Source organism: Neoarius graeffei, chromosome 10, assembly GCF_027579695.1.
Source record: "Neoarius graeffei isolate fNeoGra1 chromosome 10, fNeoGra1.pri, whole genome shotgun sequence".
Taxonomy (NCBI): Eukaryota; Metazoa; Chordata; class Actinopteri; order Siluriformes; family Ariidae; genus Neoarius; species Neoarius graeffei.
The window spans coordinates 31143442-31166247 of record NC_083578.1 but is presented as its reverse complement, the minus strand read 5'-3'; the positions used below and the strand labels follow the sequence as shown (position 1 = coordinate 31166247).

The following is a 22806-nucleotide window of genomic DNA, read 5'->3' as shown; positions in this document are numbered from 1 at the left end:
TCCACAGACAAGAGAAACACAACAGTTCCTGATGAACTCAGGACTGTTGAGGGAAGGAGTAATGTTTTGCACTTTCTTGTTTTCTGCATTCTTGAATAAGCAGACATACATGTTTGTTGTGTTTTTGTTGTTTTTTGCTCTCTTTTTTCCTCTCTAAGTAAAAATGTCCCCAAGGTTCACAAAGAGAGTCCCTACACCAAAAACAGTTATGCACTTACATTTACAGTGATATTAAGTTCTCAATATATTTAGATTATATTTTAAAAGTTCATTGTTGCCCACTTGTACATTATACATTTTTACAGCATTGGCAATAAAGCATTTCAAGCTTTAAGTATGAGTACTGTAATTGCTTTCTTGATCACCCCTTTACTAAAAACACCTACAAAATAAAACATACCACTGCTGCGGGCACCCCACCCCATGGGAGTCGTGCCCATGGTGGTCATGGCCCCAAGGAGCCGTGGTAGGCGTCCCTTATTTTCATTTCTGAATGGTGGCAACCTGCACGGGATAAGCGGTTACAGATAAAACAACAACAATAAAATTGTTTTGAAAGTCCCTACTTTTAAAACATTTTTGATATGGCAATTTTCTTTAAGAGATGTCATTTGCATGACAGCTCAAAATGCATCTCCGGCCATTTAAAAACTGTAGAACTTTCGAAGGCCTCTGGTGGCCCTCGGACCCCTGGCCTTACTGGATTGACACCCCCACCCATTTTCCTGGATCCGCCCCTGCTAAGCACACTCTCTGTCACACACACACACACACACACACTCACTCTCTCTCTCTGTCACACACACACGTGCGCAATTGGCATTTGCCGCACTGATGAGTGGCTATGCGTTTGCTGCTGGAGAGGATGGAAAAAGAAAACTATTGAATTCGGAACATTTTTGTTTTGGATTATTTAGTTCTTTCTTCGCCTTCGGATAAAGATGTATTTAAAAGAGAAAATATTAGGACGGAGTATTTGAAGAAAAAATTTATTTAATGCAACATGCAACAGGAATAAGTCGTGTTTGGTGATAATTGCCTCGTTTTCGAAAAAAAAAAAGTGATCGTTTCATAATTCTTAAACATCCGATCATCGACGGTTTAATAATCATGGCCCATCTAATACGGCACAAGATTTCAAATAAAATTATCAGTGTAATAAACCGCGCGTCACATCAATCTGAGGCGAAGGTGAGCGGTGTGTTTGCGCGCCTCGGCTTCCAAGCGGCCACGGATGAGGAAGCGCTCGCTTTCGCCCATCGTGACAGTCTGGACTACGATTACAGACATGGGATGAGAATGGACGAAGTGAAGATGAGTGAGGAAGGAGATGGAATGATGTTGGAAGACAGTCATTACCAAAAGCACGGCATCAGACCCTCAGGATCCCGAAAAAACAGCGACTCGAGCGAGATGCGTGAAGGAGTACAAGACAAACCGGAAATCACAGCGTGGGATGCGGGCTGGAACGTCACCAACGCAATTCAGGTGCACAGCAGTTGCTTCAAATGGTTTTCGTCAAGTATTAAAGCAAAATCCTATCAGTAATTCCCTTCAAGAATGATTTGTTGCAGTCTACAAAATTCAGCTTAATTCTGATTCCTGGAGAAAATCAGAAAAGTAAAATGTATTATCTGAAATAGTCAAGAGGCAAATGTTTATAGGCTAACAGTTCATAGAGTTATTATAGATTTTATCATAGGGTATAAGTTTGAATAAAATAATTCACATACATTTTAATGATATAATAATTCACCATTTTTGTACATTATTATTATTATTATTATTATTATTATTATTATTATTGCAACTGGGGGGAACCACACCAAAACACTTGTCCTCACTCCCTCATTCTGTCAGAACCCATTGTACTCAGTGTCGCTTGAGGCAATTTGTGGTCCACATCACAATTTCACTCCTCCTCCAGGTCGCACCCGAAACCTTCTTCTCGACAATAATCAGCTAAAATGCAGGCTGTATTAACTAGGAAGAAAATTAATTGAATATTAAAATACCAAATAAAAGTTTTAAAATAACCTTTAAAATACCGAAATTAATTAAGTGTTTTTTTTTACATAAGCATTTAACAATAACAAATGATACTATATTTGCACCCTAAGCTGCATAACATTTACACCACAACTGGATAAATCACAGACTTAATAAAACAAACAAACAAACAAACAAACAAACAAACAAACAAACAAAACTTTAAATTAAAGCACAAAAATTGTTGGACAGCTGCAATGCTGAACATCACCATTACACTTTTACACCAGGCTAAAATAAACAAGTGGAAACATTCACTTAGGGACGAGTACACCTCACTAAGTGTGACTAAGTAATAAAACAAAGTCATACAAATGTTACTTTATGAATAATTTAACATTCACACTGTTATCCTATAATATGTGTTAGAAGTTTTTTTTTTTTTTTTAAATCACACTGACTCACACTATAGGTTACTAGGCTGTGGTGGGTGGATTTTCCAAAAGAGTGGCTTAACTAGGAGAGAGAGAGCGTGTTCATTGTGCTGATCACTCTACCATTTAACAATGATCTTTGTGCTATGACGCTTTTGGGAAACTTGGCACTCTGTAGTGAATTTTTACAGTAACACTGTAAAAGACACCTGGTTTTGAGAAATTTTAAAGATACCTTTGTTCAACTGGATTCTCTAAAGCAGGTGATTCCTGTTGCAGTGTGTCAAGCTCACAGAGAAGAGTTAATGGCTGACAGGTTTCTGAAAAATATCTAGCCCATGCTACATTTCAAAAACCACACAAAATACTTGAAACCAGCCTGTAAAAATCAAGCATGTTCTTTTTCTCGGGCTTTGCACAGCGAACAAGGTCACCATGGTGCACACACATTTCTGATTTAAGGGCCGATCAGCTCTTATAATCCCATTTCCCTCTCCCAGTCTTTGCATCATGGACACACCTACTCATTCATAGTTTTTTTTCTGTATTTTGACTATTTTGTACATTGTAGAACAATACTGAAGACATCAAAACTATGAAATAACATGGAACATATATGGAATTATGTGGTAAACAAAGAAAAATGTTAGACAAACAAAATATGTTTCATATTTTAGATTATTCAAAGTAGCCATTATTTACCTTGATGACGCTTTGCACACTATTCAAGATTCAAGATGTTTATTTGTCATATACACAATAACAGACACAGCGGTTTATTATTGGGTAATGAAATTCTTATTTTGCAACTGCCCGACCAAACTATGCTTACTAATATAAAAATAAATATATATATAAAATATGAAATATAAGATATAACGTGCATATGGAATGCAAAATATAAAAGTAGAATGAAAATAAACGAAGACAACATAAAGAGCAATCAAACAATATGCAAACATAGAGGTAGATATACTGTGCAATGTGCAATGTCTTGTGCAAAATTGCAAATATAGAGGTAGATGGTGATTATAATCCGTGGTTCAAAAGCCTGATGGAAATATAGAGGTAGATGGTGATTATAATCCATGGTTCAAAAGCCTGATGGCCTGGGGGTAAAAACTGTTTGTCAGTCTGCTAGGTATTGGCATTACCTTAACCAGTTTCATGAGGTAGTCACCTGGAATGCTTTTCAATTAACAGGTGTGCCTTGTCAAAAAGTTAATTAATGAAAATTATTGCCTTCTTAATGCATTTGAGATCAAACAGTAAATAATAATAATAATAATAATAATAATAATAATAAAGTAAATAGCCTTCTTCAACAACTGTAGTAATCCATATTATGTCAAGAACCACTCAACTAAGTAAAGAGAAACAACATCCCTCAGTACTTTAAGATATGAAGTGTCTTTTAATTGATAAAAATAAAGAAAAAAACATTGGACTAGAAGGTCTGTCCAACCTTTTACTGGTACAGTATATTACAATAGAAATGGTTTTGTACATCATAGATACACTGTATGCACTTACACTTTGGCATAAAACTCCAAACTTGGTAAATCTGTCATTAAATCACCTTTCTGCAGCTCTGCTACTGAAAAGTGTGATACCTGCTTCAATGAGTCAATTCCTCTTTCCATTTTGACCAGTAGGTGGAATACTAAAAGAGATAAAAAAAAAAAAAAAAAAAATGAGCACAGAGTCCCCAGGATAATCAGTTAGTATAGACAAACATTAGTACAGATAAAAAAAAAAGGACCAACAAAAATTATAAATAAAACAATTAATAAATTAATAATAATGACATGCATCAAAATAAATGATAGTTAAAAAGAGCTTGAGTAAATGAACAATGTAATGCTCATTTATACATTAGTGTTTGCTGTCTGCCATTGTAATTTTACCTCTTCAGTCAGACATTTGTGCTGTCTTGAAACTATGAATCATGTTTTTAAAAATGGAATTATGATTATTTTTACACTGCAGGGTATGTTTGTCTTGGGCCTCCCCTATGCTGTCCTACATGGTGGTTACCTTGGGCTCTTCCTCATCATCTTCACTGCAGTGGTGTGCTGCTACACAGGCAAGATCCTCATTGCGTGCCTCTATGAGGAGAACGAGGAGGGAGAGCGTATACGTGTGCGTGACTCATATGTGGACATTGCAAATGCTTGCTGTGCGCCACGCTTCCCTGTGCTCGGTGGCCATGTTGTGAATGTGGCGCAAATAATTGAGTTGGTGATGACATGCATCCTTTATGTGGTTGTCAGTGGCAACCTGATGTATAACAGCTTTCCGGGCTTGCCCATTTCACAGAAGGCATGGTCAGTGTTTGCTGCGGCAGCACTCGTGCCATGCGCCTTCCTACGCAACCTGAAGGCCGTTTCCAAGCTAAGCCTGCTGTGTACAATTGTACACTTCATCATCAATGTGATGGTGATTGCCTACTGCCTGTCACATGCACAGGACTGGGCATGGGACAAGGTCAAGTTCTACATTGACGTGAAGAAGTTCCCGATCTCTATTGGCATTGTTGTTTTTAGTTACACATCACAAATTTTTCTGCCCTCCCTTGAGGGCAGCATGCAGAAGCCCGCTGAGTTTCACTGCATGTTGGAGTGGACACACATCGCTGCATGCATCCTCAAAGGCCTATTTGCCCTTGTAGCCTACCTCACATGGGCTGACGACACAAAAGAGGTGATCACAGATAATCTGCCACCTGGCATACGGATGTGGGTGAATATCTTTTTGGTTGCTAAGGCATTGTTCTCCTACCCTTTGCCCTTCTTCGCTGCTGTAGACATCTTAGAGAAGTCCTTCTTTCAAGATGGAGCCGCATTCCCAAACTGCTATGACACAGATGGGAGGCTTAAGTCCTGGGGTCTTGCGATGCGAATTGTACTTGTTGTTTTCACCCTTCTCATGGCTATCTTTGTCCCACACTTTGCTCTGCTCATGGGCCTTACTGGAAGTCTCACTGGTGCTGGACTATGCTTCCTGTTGCCCTGCTTATTTCACCTGAAACTTCTCTGGCGCAAGCTTCTGTGGCACGAGGTCTTTTTTGACATCTCCATCTGTATAATAGGAATTATATGCAGCATCTCAGGCTTTACTTACTCCACTGAAGGACTCATTGAGGCCTTTAAGTATAACACCCCAGATTAAGATATGATAGATTTTTCTTTAATGCTAATGCAATGCTCCTTGATTACAGATTGACCATTATAGATGTGTTTCAATTAAAATCAGTCTACGTACAAAACAATTAACATAAATATTTATTTCTTGTTAAAGCTTGTTGTGATAATTTGATTGTGTACTTGTTATTTTATTAACTCCTTAGCAATAAATAACTGAGCCAATAAATGTTGTGATGAGTGCAGACCCTGCACACATCTCTTGTGTACAATTATTCACAGGGAAATAAAAATCAACATTAGGCATTAGGAAAGTAGTATAGCCTACTGAAAGGTTTAGAGAAATACAGCATGAAATGTCAAAGAACATCAGGTCATAGACAGTAAGACCTTTTAAAACACAAATACTTTAATTTAATTTAATTTAATTTAATTTAATTATTTTTAACCAAATGTGTTCAGATTTTTCAAGCACAAAAGCAAATGTAAGTGAGTAAAATGAGAATGGTTGACAAATGAAGTGAATCTCTGAGATTTTATTTCAAAGCTCAAGGGCAGAGAAGAATCCAAGCAACAGATCAGCAGAGTTAACCAAATATTCAGCATCAGAAACTCTCAGTAAATTTGCTCTAATATAACATAGTTTATTTTCTCCCCATTTTATATATTTAGTTAGATTGTTTCATATCCAGTGTATGTATTTATGAGTGAAACTGCGATGCTGTGGAAAAGTGACTGAGTTTGTATGTTTAATGTAACCAAACCCTCGGATGGGCTTGTTGTGCATTCATAATGTGTACAAAAATAAAGAGCGTATACAGCCTGAAGATATCCCTGAAGTCAATAAATTGAATATTTGTTTAATCAGTGACCTCTTGGCCTTGTATAACAAATACAGTACATACAGTTGCAATTAGAAGTTTACATACACTCACCATGGACATGAACGTCATGGCAATATTGGGCTTTCAATTATTTTTTTTGAACTGTTCTTTTTCTGAGAAAGAATGATTGTACAATGTGCATCTTTAATAGGAAAAAAACAATTTAGTGCACAAGTTGTAAATTAATTTTGTATTTCTTAAATCAATGCAGGGTCAAAATTATACATACAGGGTCAAAAGCATATATACATGCACTCAAACATTCAGTTTATTAATTCAGTGGTGATGAAAGTTTCAAAATGTCTTTTAACTTGTCAAGGCCTCTTAACTTCCCATTCGTGATCATGACTGACTACAGCTGGTAGCTTCTCTGTGCCAACCTAAAAAGGGTTTGTTTGACAAGTACAAGTTATTGGGAGGTGTAGCCCTTTTGCCAAGCTCTGGAAGAAGACCCAAACCCTAACCCTTTGCTGAGAGGAAATTGGTTCAGATGTCAGGAACAACCCAGGAACCACCAAGGCTGTTATGAACTAGAACCTGGTGGGACACCAGTATCATTGTCTAAAATCAAGTGAGTTTTACATTGCCATGGACTGAGAGGCTCTTGACCAAGAAAGAAGCCCTTGCTCCAAAATTGACACCTTCAAGCTTGACTAAAGTTTGCAGCAGACCACATGGACAAAGAAAAAGCCTTCTGGAGGAAAATTTTATGGTCAGAAAAATCAAAGATTGAATTGTTTGGCCACAATGACCAGAGGTATGTTTGTAAAAGTAAAAGTGAGGCATTCAACCCCAAGAAAACTGTACCAACTGTTAAGCAACTGTTAAGCATGGTTAAACAAAATGGATGGAATAATGAAGGAAGAGGACTAACATCAGAATTCTTCAGAATAACCTCAAACCATTAGCTAGACAGTGGATACTTGGACACAATTGGATGTTCCAACAGAACAATGACCCCAAACGCATCAAAGCTGGTTGTGGAATGGCTTTCCCAAAGTCCTGACTTTAACCTTTTCAAAAATATGTGGACAGTGCTTAAAATTCAGGTCCATACCAGGAAACACACAAATATAATTGAACTCCACTAATTTTGCCAAGGAGAACGGTCAAATATCCAATCAGAATTCTGTCAGAAGCTTGTTGATGGTTACCAAAAGCATCTGGTCAAGGTGAAACTTGCTAAGGGACATTACTGTATGTAAATGTTTGATCCTGCATGTATAATTTTGATCCTACATTCATTTCATTCATCCATTATCTGTAACTGCTTATCCTGTGCAGGGTCACAGGCAAGCTGGAACCTATCCCAGCTGACTAGGGGTGAGAGGCAGGGTACACCCTGGATAAGTCGTCAGATCATCGCAAGGCTGACACATAAAGACAAACAACCCTTCACAGTCAATGTAGAGCCATCAATTAACCTAACCTGCATGCCTTTGGACTGTGGGGTAAACTGGAGCACCTGGAGGAAACCCATGCAGACACGGGGAGAACATGCAAGCTCCACACAGAAAGGCCCCCATTGGCCACTGGGCTCGAACCCAGAACTTTCTTGCTGTGAGGCGATAGTGCTAACCATTACACCACTGTGCCACCACATTCATTAAAAAAAACAATATAAGTTAAAACTTGTGTACCAAATTCTTGTTTTCTTTCTAGTAAAGATGTATGTTGTACAATCATTCTTCCCCAGAAAAAAAACAGTTCAAAGAAATCGCTGAAAACCCAATATTGCCATGAAATTCATGTGCATGATGAGTGTTTGTAAACTTCTGACTGCAACTGTAGATCCTTCAATGCTCCTAAGTATGATTAAGTGCGTGCTCTCTCTCTCAGTGCGTGCTGGCTGGGAGTATGGGTGTAGTCAGGGGAAGGTGTCAGTGTAGGGACAGACTCTGCTGGTGAGAACAGGGTACCTGTTTCCCATCTTTTTTCTCCTCTTTCTGCGTGACTTAGTGGGTGATTTTGTGCTGGTTAGAGCCATTTTTTTTGTTGAAGTGTCACGGAGATGGCATCTCACAGAAAGACACCATCATTATTTCTCCGCCATGGTTTCAGGTGTGTACCTGAAGAGAATGTCATGGTGGAGGACATTCTCAAGGCGGTTGGAACCCAAGCTGATCATGAAAACACTGCCTCTGTGTCCTGTATGAACAAAGTGGTAGTGGTGTTCCTAAAAGAACAATGACTTGTAAATCACCTGATAGAGAATGGAATCGTAATAAATGACGTTAGTACATGTTTCCATACTGTTTACCCCTTCTGTAAAGATTACAATTTCAAACTGCCCACCATTTATACTCAATGAACCCCTGGGGCGTGAGCTCACGTGATTCAGAAAAATCACTAGCTTGTTTAAAATGATCTTGCTAGGCTGCAACCACCCTGCTCTAAAACATGTAACCTCCTCCAGGAGACAAGTTTTCATGATTTTAGACTCGCCCAAAAACACACTGGATATCTCTTTCCATGTCAAACACAAGGAAGAACATATATGGTTTATGGAAACACGGGCAGTATGAAGTGTTTTGAGTGTGGTGATATCGGGCACAAATGGCTCACCTGTCCTCACAGGGGACAGGAGGAAACACCAGCTAATGGCAGCACAGAGACGGGTGGTGCAGCGAGTGAAGCGGCTGATTGGGGGAGACCACCAGGTGAGCTGAGGTGAGATTGGACATACAGGTATGGATTTCGTCACAATCGATCTACATCAGATGGAATCTTCATTGTAAAGACAATGATTGAGAAATATGGAGGACCCCTGATCATAGTGTATGTTGATCTTAGTGCAGCATATGACCATATACCACGTAATTTTCTTTTCCGAGTACTGCAGATACGAACAGGAGCCACTCATTTGGTAGCCATACTACAAAAATTATATGAAGGTACCACCGCGTCGATACAGGGAATGAAAGAAAAGTTTGATGTGCTCATAGGATGTAGACAAGGTGGACAAGAATCTCCATGCTTGTTCAACTACTACTTTGACTACGTTCTGAAAGTGGCCGCCTATGAAATTGACAAAGCCTTTCCTGATGGCTGGGGTATCAATCTCGAATTCAATATCCCGTATATGTGCACCAACAGGGAGCAGCGGCATGGTGGAAGAATGCGTGGAGTGGAGATAATGAGGTGGATACTTTATGCAGATGCTGCTGCTCGTTTTTGCAAAACAACGAGTGAGGCACAGCAACTTCTCACCATAATAGATAATGTGTGCCAACAATTTGGGCTTCAAATTTCATTCAAGAAGACCAAAACACAGGTATTTAATGATGACAATCGTGCAAAACAGCCAACACTATTCAGCATTAACAGTCAAGTCGTGAAACATGTCAGAGAATTCATGTACCTAGGGCAAACTAAATAGACTTGAAGTTTGTTGGCACCAGATACTATGGAGCATGGTAAAAGGAGGGTGGAAAAGAAAGAAAGCATCAGAAGATTCAGAAGAAGTTTACAGCTTTGTCTACACAAATGATGAAATCCAGAATATCATGAAGACGATACCCCTCAGAGATTTCATTTACTCACAATATCTGAAGTACATTGCGCATATATGTAGAGCTGACAACACTGCAATCACAAAGAAGGTCCTATTTGCAAAGCCGAGTAGGAGATATTACAGGGATCCATGGATAAAGATTGGACGGTTGTTGGGAACATCAGTGGACCAGGCAAAGAGATTGACACAGTCCAAAAAGGAGTTCAGCAGAGTGATCCACCAGCGATTCACTCTGGCTTTTCATTGACTAGGTCAACAACAGAGAAAATAAACTGTACTGAGGCCAAAGAGTGCGCAGAGCCTCCTGTTGAGCCTGAGCATGAGCCCGTGTCACCGTGGGGCAAGAAACTGTAGCCAAAAGTGCAATACCTTCCATGAGCAGTGTGATTAAACAGAGTGGTGACATTATGTTTGAGGCAAAAGATAAAAATGTTTAATGGTCTGATATTTTAAACAACACATTCTGTGGAAGACAATGTGGTGTCTGATGAGGGTGAACTTGGAAATGTTAATGAAAGTGAGATTGAAATGTCACAGGTGGATGCTGGTGATAACCCTGAAGCTGTTTCATAGGAGTCTTCTCAGGTAGATCAAATCCTGTAGAATTTGGATGAAGTTAATAACTTTCTGGATGAGACATTTGGAAAACAGGTTGTTCTCAAATATTTTTTTCCTGACGAGGAGAAGTTTATAAAGTCAGTGGTACAGCTCCAGAAAAATGTGGGCTTAGACCTCCTAAGTGAAAAGAAATGCTTTTGCTTGAAGAAACATGTCTCAGTGTTACGGAAAACTAGGAAAATAGTAAAGAAAAAGTCTTAGTTTTGTATTGACAAATCATGCATTACCAGATGTCCTTCTTTTTGCTTTCTTTGCTCTTCTTTCTGTTTTTCCTTTTCCACTTTAATATGGACGAGTTGAGAGTAGGCTCTCTTAATATGGAATAGTGGTGGAAGGGATAGACATAAACGTGCCCTAGTAACACAGATCATACAGCAAAAGAAACTTAACATTGCTTTTCTTCAAGAAACATGTAGCGATGTTAAAGATGAGGTTGAATGGGCCATGTGGTGGGAGGGACAGCAGGTGCTTAGCCATAGTATAAATCTTAGTGTAGGGGTGGCTCTTCTGTTCTCTACAGCTACAGGAGTTAAAATCTTACATAGGGAAGAAATAGTAAAAAGTCACTTACTGATGATTAAAGCTGAAATTAAAGGTTTGTTGTTTTACTTTATAAACGTTTATGCACCAAATTTTGGGCCTGAGCATATTGTTTTCTTAAGCAAGTTATGCAATGTATTGAAGCAGTGTGACAATGAAGGATGTTTTGTTCTGGGGGTGTGTGACTAGAATTGCACAGTTGATTTTACCTCTGATCGCATCCTTGAGCAGCCAGATATAGACCCCTTGCACTGATGTCACATTTACGTTCGCAACTATCGCTACCCTATACCAGGGGGGCAAGCGAACTTTGTTTATATACTGAAGCCAAACAAAGATGTGTGTTGCTGTTGCTCAAAGAAAACTACAGCTAAAAAAGCTCTACTACTGGATTACTTGGATAATCTTAGTCAGAAAGAAGCGAAGGAAAGATGTGGAAATTAGAGTTTATTAGCAGTTCTGATCCATACAAAATTCCTCAAAACGAATGGAGTGATGGTGCAGATTTGTGGCCTAGCATTAGCGTTAGCTACATGTTGGAATATACCTTCTTTTTCCTGAAGTGTCCTGACACAGAAGAACAGTTTTAAAAAACTTCAAAAGCAAGAAAACCTTCTTTGTGTGCATAATTTTTTTCCCTGACATCAGCTTTTGGGAACAGAGTGCTGCGAAAGCCAAAGCATTTACTTTCAAAGGACTCCTACCTGAACTGTGGGCTAGATGGTATTCCGGCCCTCTATGTCTCAACAACTCCATGGACATCTAGTTACAGAGCACTCTATAATTTACACAGTGATGCTTATTATTGTTAAAACAATATCTGAAGTGTTATAATTTGTAAAATAACAAAATATCTTGCTCTAGACTTTCAAACAATATTGTAAGATTTTATTTTAATTTTATCTAATAGTGAATGGTACAATAATTACAAACGCTAACAGAATCAGCACATTCCTGTTGTAGCTATAGTCATATTATAACTATAATCACCCTTGTAATAATAATTTCAGTAAACAGTTAATATTCAGTTCACTCTTCATTCTCTATTCAAAAAGCACAACTGAGTCACACAGGTTGATAAGTGTGTAAAGAAACAGTAACAATTTTATTCAAAATAGTTTTTCCTGCCTTAGTTGATTTATTTTCGAAAATTTGAAGTGGGGCAGAAATGGGTTAAAAGTGCTGGGTGTCTTTTTAGGAACAGAGGACTTTCAGAAACAGAACTGGGAAGGCATAGTGGAGAGAGTATGCACTAAGTTGTCTAGATGGAAGTGGTTGCTACCCCTGTTGTCCTACAGGAGGAGAGTCTTAGTTGCCAATAACTTAGTTGCTTCTACCCTGTGGCACAGGCTGAGTGTACTACAAACACCTGCAGAACTCACACAAGATATACAAAGGCAGTTGGTGAGCTTCTTCTGGTCCAGCCAACACTGGGTCTGAGTGTCTGCACTGTATACCACTATAAGAAGGGAGGCAGGGCCTGGTAGACATCAGGTCTAGGATCATGACTTTCAGAATCCAAGCTGCCCAGAGGCTGCTATACCATAGTTCCTTTGCATGGAAAGACACAGCCACTATGCTTCTACAGCAGGTGGAATGAGTTTTGATAAACACCTTTTTCTTATGAAACTACAAGAAACTGGTCTGGTGGACCTGACCAGTTTTTATAGATCTATGCTGGAAGTGTGGATGTTTTTTTTTCCTTCTCAAGGACACTGGATGCAACAGCAGGATAATGGCTGCTCAAAGGGCCTCTTTTCAACAACTCCCTTTGTCACTCAAGGCTTTTGTCTTCAGCTAGTCTGTGTTCATGTTTAAGGGCTGCTGGCTATACGAAGATAAGCCACCTTGTGACCACAGACCTGTCAACCTTTGGGGCAAGGACTGGGATCAGGTCACAGTGAATACTGAACCAACTGGAAGAAGAGACATGGCGGTCACTGCCTCCTGTCTATCAAGAGTTCCTTAATGACCCCTCCATCATCATCCAATGGGAAGAGGGAGATCAATATGATTTCCCTATACTCTACATCAGGGCTGCTGTGGAGTAATGGAATGGGAATGAGAGACTACTCTTATTTTTTACCACTCCAGAACTGGGCATCTTCGAGTTTGCCAGAAAGAAAGCTCTTTATACACTCTGCGTGAAGGTGTGTCATGCACAGCTCTTGGTGGGAGTTCTAATAAGCAGGCGGACTGAGTATTTTGGTAACGACACCTTCCCTAAAGGCTGCTGGTGGTTCCTTTACAAGTGACCAATTGACAAATGAACAGACGACCTCCAGTGGAGGATGGTTGTCCTTTTTGATCAGAGACTGATTCTGTCTTCCATCTCTTTATAGTGTGCACAAGGCTAAAAAAACCCTTCTCTCACTGCTAAAACATTTATTGCCTGTTCTAGATGGTGCTTTCTCCCTTCAGTGTTTTATTTTTGGGCCCAAATATTCAGTAAGACAGAAACTCAACTCAACTCAAACTTTATTGATAAAGCACTTTAAAACAACCGAAGCTGACCAAAGTGCTGCACAGAAACATATTATAGTCCTACTAAACTTTTTATCTGGAACAGCAAAATTAGCAATCTGGAAAACCAGGAAGAACTAAATGTTAGAACAGGCTACACTGGATGTTGTAGCCATGGTCAAGGGTCTAGTGGCTGCAAGGCTGAGAGCTGAGCATGTGTACTATGCCTTAATTTGAAAGCTGCTGTTGTTTATGGGTATTTGGGGTATCATGTTTAACCACTGAAGACAAGTGGTTGTCAGTAACAACACAAGAATTATGTACAATTATTGAAGAAAATTGAAGTTTACTGTTAAACTTTTGATTTTATAAATTCTTTAATGTGTCTGTTTCTTTCCCTTTCAGAGTTCCTTTTTCGAGTACTGGTGCTTCAGCTGTTTTTTTTTTTCCTTTTAGAAGCTGTGTTTTTGGCTTTTTAAATCCTTCTTGCCTTGAGTTTGTAATATATTATGCTCCCCCCCCACACACACTGTTTATGATGTTTTTTGACGAACCCAATAAAGGGCTTCTAAATTCAATTTCTCTCTCTCTCTCTGTTATTTCACATACATGTGACATGTATTTCAATTCATGGAGACTGAAAATATGTACGGTATGGATATAACTTAGGCTGAGGATACAGGTGATACTGGTCACAGGTCTGCACCACTTTTAGTTACAGTTTAGTCAGATTAAAAATTTATATATAGTGGTGCTTGAAAGTTTGTGAACTCTTCAGAATTTTCTATATTTCTGCATAAATATGACCAAAAACATCATCAGATTTTCACACAAGTCCTAAAAGTTGATAAAGATCTCATCTCATTATCTCTAGCCGCTTTATCCTTCTACAGGGTCGCAGGCAAGCTGGAGCCTATCCCAGCTGACTACGGGCGAAAGGCGGGGTACACCCTGGACAAGTCGCCAGGTCATCACAGGGCTGACACATAGACACAGACAACCATTCACACTCACATTCACACCTACGGTCAATTTAGAGTCACCAGTTAACCTAACCTGCATGTCTTTGGACTGTGGGGGAAACCGGAGCACCCGGAGGAAACCCACGCGGACACGGGGAGAACATGCAAACTCCACACAGAAAGGCCCTCGCCGGCCCCGGGGCTCGAACCCAGGACCTTCTTGCTGTGAGGCGACAGCGCTAACCACTACACCACCGTGCCGCCCGTTGATAAAGATAACCCAGTTAAACAAATGAGACAAAAATATTATACTTGGTCATTTATTTATTGAGGAAAATGATCCAATATTACATATCTATAAGTGGCAATAGTAGGTGGACCTTTGCTTTCAGTATCTGGTGTGACCCCTTGTGCAGCAATAACTGCAACTAAACGTTTCCGGTAACTGTTGATCAGTCCTGCACACTGGCTTGGAGGAATTTTAGCCCATTCCTCCGTACAGAACAGCTTCAACTCTGGGATGTTGGTGGGTTTCCTCATATGAACTGCTCACTTCAGGTCCTCCACAACATTTCGATTGGATTAAGGTCAGGACTTTGACTTGGCCATTCCAAAACATTAACTTTATTCTTCTTTAACCATTCTTTGGTAGAATGACTTGTGTGCTTAGGGTTGTTGTCTTACTGCATGACCCACCTTCTCTTGAGATTCAGTTCATGGACAGATGTCCTGACATTTTCCTTTAGAATTCGCTGGTATAATTCAGAATTCATTGTTCCATCAGTGATGACAAGCTGTCCTGGCCCAGATGCACCAAAACAGGCCCAGACCATGATACTACCACCACCATGTTTCACGGATGGGATAAGGTTCTTATGATGGAATGCAGTGCTTTCCTTTCTCCAAACATAATGCTTCTCATTTAAACCAAAAAGTTCTATTTTGGTCTCATCCATCCACAAAACATTTTTCCAATAGCCTTCTGGCTTGTCCACATGATCTTTAGCAAGCTGCAAATGAGCAGCAATGTTTTTTTGGAGAGCAGTGGCTTTCTCCTTGCAGTCCTGCCATGCACACCATTGTTGTTCAGTGTTCTCCTGATGGTGGACTCATGAACATTAATATTAGCCAATGTGAGAGAGGCCTTCAGTTGCTTAGAAGTTGCCCTGGGGTCCTTTGTAACCTTGCCAACTACTACATGCCTTGCTCTTGGAGTGATCTTTGTTGGTCGACCACTCCTGGGGAGGGTAACAACGATCTTGAATTTCCTCCATTTGTGCACAATCTGTCTGACTGTGGATTGGTGGAGTCCAAACTCTTTAGAGATGGTTTTGTAACCTTTTCCAGCCTGATGAGCATCAACAACACTTTTTCTGAGGTCCTCAGAAATCTCCTTTGTTCGTACCATGATACACTTCCACAAACATGCGTTGTGAAGATCAGACTTTGATAGATCCCTGTTCTTTAAATAAAACAGGGTGCCCACTCACACTTGATTGTCATCCCATTGATTGAAAACACCTGACTCTAATTTCACCTTCAAATTAACTGCTAATCCTAGATGTTCACATACTTTTGCCACTCACAGATATGTAATATTGGATCATTTTCCTTCATAAATGTATGACCAAGTATTATATTTTTGTCTCATTTGTTTAACTGGGTTCTCTTTATCTACTTTTAGGGCTTGTGTGAAAATCTGATGATGTTTTAGGCCATATTTAAACAGAAATATAGAAAATTCTAAAGGGTTCACAAACTTTCAAGTACCACTGTATGTCTTCATATGAAGGATTCATTGAGCTGTTTCACTGAGGATTTTGATCACAGTTCTGAAGGGGTGGAAGCCAGTGAATGACTACTCCCTGTTAAACAAGGGAAGAGATGAGTTGCAGGATGGGCTCTTGAATTTTGCAAGCTCACAGCTGAAATGAGGCTGCATTTAAAAACTTTTTCACCAAGGCACAAATCCTCAGATTTTCACTGAACTAGTAGGGATGATCAAGCCCCTCTCAACTGTCATCAATGAGTTCATTCACCTCAAGAATCTGCTCCAGAGTCGATTGTCACTGCACACTCCCATGCACCACCCAAGTGTCCCAGAGAACCCAGAGCCCATGCAGATTTCATGTACCAAGTTAAGCCTCTCTGAATGTGAGTGCAGGTTCAGAGAGGGGCTATGCCTCTATTATGGGGACTACACATGCTGCGTGTCAAGTTTTCCTCCTTGTCAGGGAGGCTCCAAACCTTCAGTGATGGCAGTGAGAGCCTCAACCACATCAAACTCTCTCCTGGTGAATCAGTTTAAATTTCCCTCTCACCAATCTTTCACACTTGCTCTGCACATAAGGCTCTCAGAATCTTTGTTCTCTCAGCCCTGATGGATTCCAGAGCTGCAGGAAATTTCAACAATGACTCCATGCAAAGACTTCAATCCTCACACAACCACTCTAACAGCCCCTAATGATCAGGACTATTGCTGGTGGACCTGTTGAAAGTGGCATAATCATGTCAAGCACTAAACCCCTCATGCTCCAAGTCAGTGCCCTGCATTATGAAATGCTTTCATTCCTAGTCACAGTAACCAAGAATCAGCCCATCATTTTGGGATTCACATGGCTGCAACAGCATAACTCTCAGCTTTCATGACAGAACAGAGAAATACTACCGTGGTCCAAATCTTGTATCCAACATTGTCTCAGTGGAAAGCCCTGAAGTCACCACAACTTTGCCGCTTTCCTCACCTTAACAAGTGCATCACAAAATTGGAGCCCCTCTGGCCACTGGGGATTGTCCTCAGGCTCAAAGACCAGTGTGGTGTTTTCTCTAAAGGGTTTAATATGCGCTCTACATTTTACTTGGACAGCACTATGACTCGGTATGGACCCTTTTCACGTGATGTCATGACAAACGCGGCCGCCATTTTGGACATGTACTACCAGTAGTTTACCACAGCCAGCATTGAGGAACGGCAGCAAAGAAAGTTTTTACTTTCAGCAAGACTTCCATCATGCCACTATATTGTTGTGCACCTGGATGTAGTAACCATCAACAAACAAGGCAAGGTTTATCATTTTATCGGATCCTGACGGAGAAGATGGATAGAGGCCATAAACAGGAAAGATTGGCAGCCCTCGGCATACCAACGCTTGTGTAGTGACCACTTTGTTGGAGGTAAGATGTATAAAATTAGCCAGAAAAGGCATTACATTGCTGTTAACATTCTGTGGCGGCGAGTGTGTAACCAAATAGGCTAAAATAACCCATTGTAACCTCTTTGTTCTTCTGTAGTAGCTATTGTTGACTAGCTAATGTCAACAAGTAGCTGGTATGTTACTGTAGCAATGTTTACGTTCAGTCATTTGGATGACTGTTAAAACCTTTCAGTCTCAAGTTTTTCCTTTACTGTATTTACTAGTTTACTGTAATTATGATCCGGCCGAGGTTCCCCTCAAATTAAGCAGCGCGCGCCGGCTTGCTCCTGGAGTGCTCCGGCCGAGGTTCCCCTCAAATAAAGCAGCACGCACTGGCTTGCTCCCGGAGTGCTCCGGCCGAGGTTCCGGAGCACACTCCGGCCGAGGTTCCCCTCAAATTAAGCAGCGCGCTCCGGCTTGCTCCGGAGCAAGCCGGAGCGCGCTCCATAACCTCGGCCGGAGCACTCCTGGAGCAAGCCGGAGCGCGCTCCGTAACCTCGGCTGGAGCAAGCCGGAGCGCGCTCCGTAACCTCGGCCGGAGCACTCCGGGAGCAAGCCAGAGCGCGCTCCGGAACCTCGGACGTTGGCGTGTATGTGTATGGCGATGGGTTTTTAACGACATAGGTATACAGATCATGTGGGCCGAAGTCAGGTAAAGACGAGGGCTTCGTGTACTTCCGTACGTCAGTGAACAATCCTGGTGGAAGCAGGTAAACGTCGTTCTCTAAGCCTGCTAACCTCAATTTTTGCAAATATCTCTCCCTCTGCTCGCCCTCTAAATGCCCTACGTCGCTGGATAGTGAAGGTGTTTTCTGTATCTCGCTCCTTTTTCTTTTATGTTTTTCGTTTGTCGCCTTCCTCGCATTCAAACTGATTCGAGCCGAAGTCCACTACATGTCCAAAATGGCGGTCGCGTTTACGAAGGTCACGTGACTGAAAAGGGTCTATAGTCGTTCTCTGACTGGCTTTCCTTATTAGATACTCATTTGTTTGCTCAACATTCACTGCTTGAATGAATGCTTTAACTGCTCTTTTCTTTAAGTTAGTAAAAGCCATCTCCACTGTTTGAGTTTCTCTGCCTTTTCATCTTTGTCTGGTTCTTTTGGTTGTTAAAAACAATGCATTCAATGACACTGAAACCAGTGATTGGGTGGGGCTCTTGGCTGCCTTTCATAACAAGTATGGGGACATGAAACTTCTCAGCACTAGCTATGAGACTAAAGGTCACTTCTACCTATCCCCATATATGATATCTCTGTACTATTAACTGCTTCAATCTGCAAGGGATCATTTGAATCCTCCCTCTGTTGTCTCTCAGTTTTATATCAGAGAAATTGTCAGCTTTCCATACCTCATCAATTGCAGGCACCTGTGAGCCAGTATCCCAGAGTACTTGGGTTCTCTTCCCTTGTAGGTAGCAGTTGGAGACATTTTTTTTCCTCACCAGTTCAGTCACTGTTGACTGTTTTCTTTTTGGTCAGTCATAGTCTTGCATGAACGTCTTTATTTTTGGCTCGAGGTGTGTGAATGGTTTAGTTTTCTTTACATTCTGGCCAGTGACTACCCTGACACTCCTTGGAACAATGAAGTGCTGTTTTACATACCAAACACTGCTGAAGCTTCTGATGTCTCTCTTTTTCTTCCACAGCTGGTTTTATTTATTTGTACACTCTGTTCTGGTCATTCCCTGTCCCTTGGGGACAACCGCTCCTCATTTAAAAGGGGTTTCTCATCCAGTGCTGGGTCCTCTATATTCTTTACAGCCTGCATGGAAGTGTTTGCTATTCACACACCTGTCGCAATGGTCACAGTATTCCTCCCCTCACTGTTGGCACAGAAGACATCTTGGCTGGGGATGTGGCATTGAATATATCTGTGGTGCAAACCTCTGCTGAAACTGAACTGTTCCTGTCATTAACCTTGGCCCACCAGCAGCTCGGCCCTCCTTCACTGGTCCATTTGGCTGACGGAAAGCTATGGCACTCTCTTTATTCTAGGCTGCAAACTGTGGCTGAACATAAGCAGGTTTGTTGGTTGTCCCTTAACCTGCTTCTTCCCTGGCAGAAGGATACAGTTTTGGTGCAGTTTCTGTCTTATGAATGGACTCTCTGATTTGTAATGCCTCTGCCTTGAAGTCATTCAGCAATACTACATCTGCTTTGCTTGTGTTTTTTAAGTCCGACAGCACATCTGGAGGGAGTGTGGCAGGGCTTTGTTGAGCTGTACCCTTCTTTCCCCCATGCATGTTGGACTGAACAGCATGGATGCTAGTGTGTCGCTGTTGTGCTGTGTGCCTCTTTATCTTGTCACTCTTTCTCATTAGCACATGCCATGTTTAGCCTCTCCAGGAGCTCATCTGGGGTAATTGGTTGCAAAACGTAAGGTTGGAGCTCAGTTCTGATGTTATTTTGTAGGCCTGTGAGTATGCTCTGCATGAACATGCTCTGTATTAGTGCCAGATCATACTTGAGGCCAGACTCAGTTTCCTGTGATGCAAACAATTTTCTGTCTTAAATCCATTGCGCTAATTAAAGTTCTGTGGAGTCTCTTTATTGTTCTGACCTTCTGTGGTAAGTTGTCTGTATAGTTCAGTTGCACTCCTCTTGATAGTGTGTGTGGGGGAATCCTCCTAAGAGTAGGTAGGGACAGCTCACTTTTACCTTTGAGATAGCTTCATCGCTGCAGGCCAGGCACATTGACTCTGTGTCCACTATTTCTAACTCGGTATAACCTTTACTGAGCCCATTCTCAATTTGGTGGGACGAGAAGGTGAGTCTGTCTTTTTGTCCAGGTTTGCCAATCTGACCTGAGATTTTGTGGTCTTGTCACCATGACAGGCTGTTTGCATGGCCAGCAGCTATGTGAACTGGTACAGCTTCATTGTTTACTATAGTCTTATGTTCCTGCAGCTCAATTTCCTCCTGTTATACCATAAGTTTTAGCTGTTTTACTTCTCTCTTTAACTTCTCCTGTTTCTCATTGCCTTTTGCCTCTTGCAAGTGGGATGTGTGTGTTTTTTTTTTTTAAAGTCTAATGGTCTAAGTCACCTTCAAGTTCACTTAGTTCATCACGTGCAGCATGTTTGATATGGTAGGGTGACCAGACATCCCGATTTTCTGGGGACAGTCCCCGTTTTTGGTGGCCTGTCCCTGGAAGCATCCCCATTTTTAACCATGACCGACAGACCAAAAAAAAAAAAAAAAATGCAGACTGAAACATCTACCAGATTTCAGCAGATGTCTCGCATATTGTTTTGTGGATCACTTTAAGATGGGCTCAGGCCGATAGTAGAAATCTTCCAGAACACTTCTGGCAACAGCCTTTCCAGTATTTTGATTGATGGAGCTGAACAACTTTTTTAGCAGAGCGCTAGAATCTTTGCCTAAACTCAAGTCATTCATTCAGCTTTGACAGGTCGCTTCATCCATTCCTAGACAGGTGAACCATAGTCTTTTCTTGTAGGCCTAGGTGACATTGTTATGTTATTTAGCCTTTAAATATGTAAGCTACATTTTGCGATGTTGTATATTGCCTAGGTCACAACCAGATGTATGATTTTTTGGCCGTGCGATTTTTGGCATTTCCCAAATCGCTGCGTTTTTTTTGTTCGTGGAGAAAGACGCACGCTGGCCATAAGTTTGTCTTGCAACCTGAAAAAAACGTAAGCGCCCGTAGAGTTTGTTTGACATGACAAAGAACCTCTGCGGTCAGTCTGCGGCCAGTCTACGGCTCGAAAATCAGCACGTCACACGCGCACCCTCTGTGCGTTTCACGCGTGCCCTCTGTGCGTTTCTTGCATTTTTTGCACGTAGACCGGCCGTAGGAGCACGTACGGCCGGTTGTGACCTAGGCTTATGACATAACATTGCTCGTCACACTGAGATGTAGTGGTTGACCTAAGAAACGGTAGCCTACTGAGGTCAACTGCTAGCAGGAGAAAGCTCAGGGCAGCGCCAATCAGTCAGCTGAAGTTGTTGCTAGATGTAGTGTGCCTGTAAAAGAAATCCAGCTGAGGGAAAATTGTAACAGTTCAATGGCATAAGCTAACTTAAACACAAATTGGTGTTATCCCACAAAGTAGCTGGCAATGTAAAGCTGGAGGTTTATGGTAATGTTACCAAAGTGTTAGTAATTTGTTGTGATGTATCGTGGACGACACATTTTGATCAAGGCTACTCATAGGCTAGGTCGTCAATTCAGTTATGGCTACAACTTAGGCTATGGGAGATCAGGTATAATATGTATCCTTAATAATGTCTTGCAAAAGTATTCATCCCCTTGGTGTTCTATTTTGTTACATTACAAGCTGGAATTAAAATGGATTTTTGGAAGATTAACACTACTTGATTTACACAACATGCCTACAAGTTTAAAGGTGAAAATTGTTTTTATAGTGACACAAACAATTAAGATGAAAAAACAGAAATCTGGAGTGTGCATAAGGCAATACTTTGGAGAGCCACCTTTTGCTGCAATTACAGCTGCAAGTCTCTTGAGGTATGTCTCTATTAGCTTAGCACATCTAGCCACTGGGATTTTTGCCCATTCCTCAAGGCAAAACTGCTCCAACTCCTTCAAGTTAGATGGGTTGTATTGGTGTACAGAAATCAAATTATGCCACAGATTCTCAATTGGATTGAGGTCTGGGTGTTGATTAGGCCATTCCAAGACATTTAAATGTTTCCCTTTAAACCACTCCAGTGTAGCTTTAGCAGTATGTTTAGGGTCATTGTTCTGCTGGAATGTGAACCTTCATCCCAGTCTCAAACCTCTGGCTGACTCAAACAGGTTGTCCTCCAGAATTTCCCTGTATTTAGTGCCATTCATCTTTCCTTCAATCCTGACCAGCTTTTCTGTCCCTGCAGATGAAAAACATCCCCACAGCATAATGCTGCCACCACCATGCTTCATTGTAGGGATGGTGTTCTCAGGGTGTTGGGTTTGCACCACACATGGCATTTCCCATGATGGCCAAAAAGTTTGATTTTTGTCTCATTTGACCAGAGAATCTTCCATGTGTTTGGGGAGTCTGCCACATGCTGTTGGGCAAACTCCAAATGTGTTT

The 22806-nt window shown here is 41.0% G+C and overlaps 1 protein-coding gene across 1 annotated transcript; it reads left to right on the top strand.

Moving 5' to 3' along the window:
- The first annotated feature begins 1110 nt into the window (after positions 1–1110).
- Positions 1111–5594, top strand: LOC132892482 (vesicular inhibitory amino acid transporter-like). The gene is made up of 2 exons (XM_060930772.1): positions 1111–1488; positions 4413–5594. Exons 1-2 carry the CDS (start codon positions 1111–1113, stop codon positions 5592–5594), a joined length of 1560 nt encoding a protein of 519 aa, XP_060786755.1.
- The last annotated feature ends 17212 nt before the right edge of the window (positions 5595–22806 follow it).

Bases quoted from the DNA above. Each gene is read 5' to 3' on its own strand.
- LOC132892482 (XM_060930772.1), top strand. From the start codon at position 1,111: ATGGCCCATCTAATACGGCACAAGATTTCAAATAAAATTATCAGTGTA. The intron at 1,489-4,412 runs GTGCACAGCAGT...TTTACACTGCAG, and splicing joins ACGTCACCAACGCAATTCAG to GGTATGTTTGTCTTGGGCCT.